At 43.3% G+C, this 7061-nt stretch overlaps 1 protein-coding gene across 2 annotated transcripts; it reads right to left on the reverse strand.

The window, feature by feature from the left end:
- LOC115106829 (post-GPI attachment to proteins factor 2-like) lies at positions 1-6674 on the reverse strand. Of its 2 annotated transcripts, none has more exons than XM_029629954.2 (6): positions 6356-6674; positions 5849-6017; positions 5095-5344; positions 4763-4869; positions 1889-1997; positions 1-693 (listed from the first exon to the last, which is right to left on the reverse strand). In XM_029629954.2, exons 2-6 carry the CDS (start codon positions 6014-6016, stop codon positions 563-565), a joined length of 765 nt encoding a protein of 254 aa, XP_029485814.1. In that variant the 5' UTR covers position 6017; positions 6356-6674; the 3' UTR covers positions 1-562. The 2 variants fall into 2 exon arrangements, with proteins under 2 accessions (XP_029485814.1, XP_029485815.1); XM_029629955.2 differs by having other exon boundaries at positions 6346-6674.
- Positions 6675-7061: the final 387 nt, after the last annotated feature.

The following is a 7061-nucleotide window of genomic DNA, read 5'->3' on the forward strand; positions in this document are numbered from 1 at the left end:
AATGGTAATCATGTTTTATTTTTTGGTCATGTTTTATTATCATTGTTTGTTTATTTATTTAAGTCATTTCCAAGTTTATATAATGTTGAACAGCATGGAGTTAATGTTCAAAGGGGGAACTGATGAGTTCTAAATATCCTTATTCATGTTACTGAGGGAGGGAGGGGATTGTAGAATGTTTACGTTCCGTCAGAACATGTTATTGTTAGACATCAGGTATCCTATGGAAAGGAGAAGGGTCACAGTCTGGTACAAGGACAGCCGTGAGTTGGGGAAGAGCGGGGAATTTGGGCCGAGGTCAGGTTAGATGAAGTGAGGAAGAACAGATATCACTAATCTTCTGTATAGCAAAAGAGGTGTATTGGCTGTTCAGATGTGTAAGGAGTGGGCTCAGCATAAGAGAAAGGGTTAAATACCAGTTTGTGTGAATATGTCTTTGTCTGTTCAGCTGTCTGAACCTTTGGATGAATAAACTTGCTTTGTGCTTTTATACTTGTCAGGTTCTAAATAACAGGGTAAAAATTAACAAGAGTAGGGGTGTGTCCTCTGTCACGCTCAGTCTTCAATAGCGTTTGTCCTCTGCTGGAGTGGTGACCATCACTTCCTTGTTTCCAAAGTCCCAGAATGCCGTCATGTGGAAGGCCATGTTGGAGAGCACCACCAGGTACTCACATAGAGCAAACAGAGTGTAGACTGGAGGGAAAGGGAGAGGGGGAAATAGAGAGGGAGGGAGTAAATGAGATGAGACATCAGTCAGTTATCAGTCACTTGTCTCAGTGAAGGAGAGAGATACACTGTATATACAAAAGTATGTGGACACCGCTACATATTAGTGGATTTGGCCATTTCAGCCACACCCGTTGCTGACAGGTGTACAAATATTGAGCATACAGTCATGCAATCTCCAGAGACAAACATTGGCAATAGAATGGCCTTACTGGAGAGCTCAGTTACTTTCAATGTGGCACGGTCATAGGATGCCACCTTTCCATCAAGTCAGTTCATCAAATTTCTGCCCTGCTAGAGATGCCCCAGTCAACTTTAAGTGTTGATATTGTGAAGTGGAAAACGTCTAGGAGGAACAACGGCTCAGCCGCGAAGTGGTAGGACAAACAAGCTCACAGAATGGGACCGCCGAATGCTGAAGCGCGTAAATATATATTCGGTCACAACACTCACTACAGAGTTCCAAACCGCCTCTGGAAGCAACGTCAGCACAAGAACTGTTCTGGGTTTCCATGGCTGAGCAGCCGCACACAAGGCTAAGATCACCATGTGCAACGCCAAGCATTGGCTGGAGCCAGGCCTAATCGCCCAACATCACGACCAGACCTCACTAATACTCTTGTGGCTGAATGGAAGCAAGTCCCCACAACAATGTAGAAAGCCTTCCCAGAAGAGAGACTGTTATTGCAGCAAAGGGGGGACCAACTCCATATTAATGTCCATTATTTTGGAATGAGATGTTAGACGAGCAGGTGTCCACATCCTTTTAGTGTACATTCAGACATATGATATACATAGCATGTTACAAAAGAGTCGAGAGAATGTGTACACTGGAAGAGACGGGAGCGAGAACCCAGCTGGGGTGGAGGTGAAAGGAGCGGAGGTTTCAAACTGGAGTATTGGTGTTATCATTACTGGTAACGCCGGGGTTGACAAAGATATGAGGGAAATGGAGAAACAAAGCCCTAAACACACAGACAACTTCTACTCAAACTTCCTCTACTACAGGGTGATATATATTACAAAACATGACATTATCAGGACCTTGATTGACTGAGCAGAGAGGAAAGAGGGGCATAATAAAAAAGAATGGGTGGGGATCTGTTCAAAAGTAGTACACTACATAGGGAATAGGGTTCCAATACAGGTCCCAAAAACTCACTTATGGGTTCGCAGTACTTGTTGTGGCGTCTGTAAAAGTAGGCGGCGACCAAACAAAAGCTGACATTGAAGAGAAAGAGACGCACCTTCCAACGAAACGACGTGATCTCCTGGGAGAGACAGAAAGAGGAGGAGAGCCACCAACAGACAGAGAGAGATTGAGACAGAGAGGGAGAGAAAGAGATGGAGACAAACAGAGCGGTTAAAATGTAGCTATAACAGGTGGTGTTGCAATAGTGAGTTCAGAGTGCCTCAGGCTGGTGAGGGTAGTTGGGTTGGTCCCCGTGTGTGTAACCCACTTCCCCTGCTTTGAACAGACCAAGCCACACACTAACAATACATGAGCTGTGGACTCAAACACATACAGTTGAAGTCGGAAGTTTACATACATTTAGGTTGGAGTCATTGGAACTCGTTTTTCAACCACTCCACAAATATCTTGTTAACAAACTATAGTTTTGGCAAGTCAGCTAGGACATCTACTTTGTGCATGACAATTCATTTTTCCAACAATTGTTTACAGACAGATTATTTCACTTATAATTCACTGTTTCACAAATCCAGTGGGTCAGAAGTTTACATACACTAAGTTGACTGTGCCTTCAAACAGCTTGGAAAATTCCAGAAAATGACATCATGGCTTTAAAAGATTCAGATAGGCTAATTGACATCATTTGAGTCAATTGGAGGTGTACCTGTAGATGTATTTTAAGGCCTACCTTCAAACTCAGTGCCGCTTTGCTTGACATCATGGGAAAAATCAAAAGAAATCAGCAAAGACCTCAGAAAAAAAATTGTAGACCTCCACAAGTCTGGTTCATCCTTGGGAGCAATTTCCAAACGCCTGAAGGTACCACGTTCATCTGTACAAACAATAGTACGCCAGTTTAAACACCATAGGACAACGCAGCCGTCATACCGCTCCGGAAGGAGACGCGTTCTGTCTCCTAGAGAGGAATGTACTTTGGTGTGAAAAGGGCAAATCAATCCCAGAACAGCAAAGGCCCTTGTGAAGATGCTGGAGGAAACATGTACAAAGTATCTATATCCACAGTAAAACGAGTCCTATATCGACATAACCTGAAAGGCCGCTCAGCAAGGAAGAAGCCACTGCTCCAAAACCTCCATAAAAAGCCAGACTACAGTTTGCAACTGCACATGGGGACAAAGATCGTGCTTTTTAGAGAAATGTCCTCTGGTCTGATGAAACAAAAATATAACTGTTTGGCCATAATGACCATCATTATGTTTGGAGGAAAAAGGGGGAGGCTTGCAAGCCAAAGATCAACATCCCAACCTTGAAGCACGGGGGTGGCAGCATCATGTTGTGGGGGTGCTTAGCTGCAGGAGGGACTGGTGCACTTCACAAAATAGATGGCATCATGAGGTAAGAAAATTATGTGGATATATTCAAGAAACATCTCAAGACATCAGTCAGGAAGTTGAAGCTTGGTCGCAACTGGGTCTTCCAAATGGACAATGACCCCAAGCATGCTTCCAAAGTTGTGGAAAAATGGCATAAGGACAACAAAGTCAAGGTATTGGAGTGGCCATCACAAAGCCCTGACCTCAATCCTATAGAAAATGTGTGGGCAGAACTGAAAAAGCGTGTGCGAACAAGGAGGCCTACAAACCTGACTCAGTTTTTGTATTTTACCTTTATTTAACTAGGCAAATCAGTTAAGAACAAATTCTTACTTTCAATGACGGCCTAGGAACAGTGGGTTACCTTGCCTGTTCAGGGGCAGAACAGCAGATCTGTACCTTGTCAGCTCGGGGGTTTGAACTTGCAACCTTCCGGTTACTAGTGCAACGCTCTAACCACTAGGTTACCCTGCCACCCCTGCACCAGCTCTGTCAGGAGGAATGGGCCAAAATTCACCCAACTTATTGTGGAAAGCTTGTGGAAGGCTACCCGAAACATTTGACCCAAGTGAAACAATTTAATAAAGGCAATGCTACAAAATACTAATTGAGGGTAATTCAACTTCTGACCCACTGGGAATGTGATGAAAGAAATAAAAGCTGAAATAAATCTCTACTATTATTCTGACATTTCACATTCATAAAATAAAGTGGTGATCTGACCTAAGACAGGGAATTTTTACTAGGATTAAATGTCAGGAATTGTGAAAGACTGAGTTTAAATGTATTTGGCTGTGTATGTCAACTTCCGACTTCAACTGTACACCTCGGGTGACACCATCATAGTTCTGTGTGTGGTTATAAATTAATTTCCACACCTGTTTGCTGGTGTTGAAACTGTGGCTCAATGTGTGTTGAAAGGCTATCAGAGATTAGTGTGTGTCCATAATGAGCCAGGGCCATAATAAGCTCTCTGGTATTCAAAAAGCATCTCAAAGCAGCAATGCTAATCTAGGATCAGGTCTCTCTGTCCAATTATATTAATTATGATCAAAAAGGCATAATTGATCCTAGACTCTTTATTAATAGGGTCCCTGGTAACAGTAGCTCAACACTGTCACGGGGTGGTGAGAAAGGGTCCTGTTCTCTGGCATGGCTGCTGTAGCATTAATGACCCAGCCTCTGGCACACGTCTACAGTAATGTAATGTAATCGTAATCTCTCTCTCTCTCTCTCTCTCATATATATCTTACCCCACTGTCATCCTTCTTTCACTATCTGTTCAATAAAGTCTGAAAATCCCATATAAAAATTAAGAAAGGGTCCTGTTCCAAGTACAGGAATGAACAGCAGCTTTTTTTTAGTAGGATGTTGAGACATTTATGACCGAGTCTTAAAAAGTGGGATAACACAAGTACTCAAGGACTGAAGAGGAATGGCAATACGAAGGCACACAGCACAAATAAGAAACATGCACGGTAAGGTGAGGGAATGAGGGTGTGTACTCTACCTCGGGGCTGAGACTGTACCTCTTAATCACATGCCACAGTCTGCAGGTAATGAGCATGTGAAGAAGAGAGCAGGCGGCGAACGTGATAAAACCATTCTTGTGAACACCTGCCGAACACAAACCCGGCAGTGAATGTAACTCTAAAACACCAGCACATAATACAGTGGATAACAACACATCTGTCACTTACGCTAAAAATGAAGTGGACACTAATGCAGGGTGTATGAATGCATGTGTACGATGCATTAGCCCATGTCCTAACTTGGAATGCAAAGCAGTGTGTGTATATGTTTGATGCATGCTTGTGCACGTGTGCATCTACCGGTACTCACTGTAGGTCTCAGTAGAGGACACATAGGTGAGCAACAGCAGGCCTACGTTCTCTGCCAGGGCAGCTATGAGAGCCAGGACGCTAAGGCCCATGTCAGGGAAGCTCTTAGCAAACCGTCCGCGGTAGAAGCTGAAGTAGGCCGCAGCCACCAGGAAACGAGGGGCCGAGTGCAGGCCGATACAGAACCTCCATATATAGCGCTCTGGGACCAGACTGATAGACGCACTGATGGAGGGGAGGTAGTTGGGCACCTGGTGGTGAGGAGGTGCAGCAGGAGGAGAGGTCAGTCAATGGAGTGTTATTTGTATATGTAGTGTAGCACGTTCTACAATGCTGTATTTATTTAAGCGATACACACACATTGTCAGTATTACCAGTAGTGTAGCATGTGTAGTGTAGAACATTCTGCATATAGCTAAGCGAATACTGCATTTATCAAAGTGCATCATAGGCCCTTATTTAAAGGAAAATTCCACCCAAAAAGTATATTTTGGTATTTGTTTCATTAGTCCATTGTTGTTATTGTCCCAACATGTATTACATGTCAGCATTCAAGATATTGAACTTTCAAAATACAGCCAGTATGATGCTAAATGCATGTATTTTGAAAATACATATATCTTGAATGCTGACATGTAATACATTTTGGAACAATAACAACAATGGACTAATGAAACAAATAGGAAAACCTCCCTAGTCAAAAACCTTGAAAGGAAGTGTCAATGGACAGACCGAGAGTGAGGTGAACTACTCACCTGACAGTGGGTATAGGTAGACTCATCGAAATGGAACATCAGAGAAATGACGATGCAGGCTATTAGACCGGTTAGAGCCAGCAAGACAGTCCCAACCGCAAAGTCCGTGAAAGGAAGCCGGATCAGCGGCTTGTCCCGATCCAGACTTCCGTACAGTCCCTGTAGCATCCTGCCAACAAAACACCACCCAAACAAATGGAACAGCTAACGTTAGCCGAGCTCCTTCATTGACAACTGTTTGGCTACTTTATTTTTAACATGGATGCATGGACAGCTGGCTAGTAGAGTAATAAAAGCTACATAACGTTATTTGCTGTATTTCAATAACCAGCTAACTACTATGGCCGAGCATCGGCGCGGCTAATTATGGCCAAACCAGTTAGCTAGCTAACGTTAGGTTAACATGACAGAATATTCGCTAGTTAGCTGCTCTGGCATGCATTTTGAAATGAACCACAATAATAAATCAACCAAATATAACTAGTATAGCAACATACGGTAGCCTACCTGGCTTTCCCCCCAAGCTATCCCGACTGGGAGCTGGATTTCATAGCCTTCCACCCGGTCTCATCCACCAGACGACCATTATGGCTAACGTTAGCTAGCAGGCTAAAGTCAAGAGGTAACAAGCTACCAGTTCTCAAATAGGTCGTTCAAATTGAGATCTGTAGCTAGTTAGTGTAAAGTAATCGTTAACAGTGGTGTGAGTATACTGTGCTGAAAGTTTAGTATTCCGTTAGCTGGTTGAATCAGCTGTAGGCGAAAAATAGTATGAGGTGCACCCGGAAGAAGGTCCAGCTAAACTGGTGTAATTTAAACCAGAGGAAAGGAAAGGCACAACTCGGTGGAAAATCTGTCTCCCTCCAGCAGGCGGCGTTATTTCCTTGTTTCGCCCAACAAGCAATGAGTTTATTTATGTAGATCAGTAGTTCCAAACTTTTTATAGTACCGTACCCCTTCAAACATTCAACCTCCAGCTGCGTACCCCCTAGCACCAGGGTCAGCATACTCTCAATTTTAGTTTTTTTTGCCATCATTGTAAGGCTGCCACAGACACATTATATGAAACATTTATTAAACATAAGAATGAGTGTGAGTTTTTGTCAAAACCTGGCTCCTGGGAATTGAAAAAAGTCTTAAATCACTTTTCACATACAGTCTGTGCCTGTATTTAGTTTTCATGCTAGTGAGGGCCGAGAATCCACCCTCACGT

Source organism: Oncorhynchus nerka, linkage group LG23, assembly GCF_034236695.1.
Source record: "Oncorhynchus nerka isolate Pitt River linkage group LG23, Oner_Uvic_2.0, whole genome shotgun sequence".
In the NCBI taxonomy this organism is placed as follows: Eukaryota; Metazoa; Chordata; class Actinopteri; order Salmoniformes; family Salmonidae; genus Oncorhynchus; species Oncorhynchus nerka.

Bases quoted from the DNA above. Each gene is read 5' to 3' on its own strand.
- LOC115106829 (XM_029629954.2), bottom strand. From the start codon at position 6,016: ATGCTACAGGGACTGTACGGAAGTCTGGATCGGGACAAGCCGCTGATC. The intron at 5,345-5,848 runs GTGAGTAGTTCA...CCTCACCACCAG, and splicing joins CTACCTATACCCACTGTCAG to GTGCCCAACTACCTCCCCTC. The intron at 1,998-4,762 runs GTAGAGTACACA...TGTCTCTCCCAG, and splicing joins GGTACAGTCTCAGCCCCGAG to GAGATCACGTCGTTTCGTTG.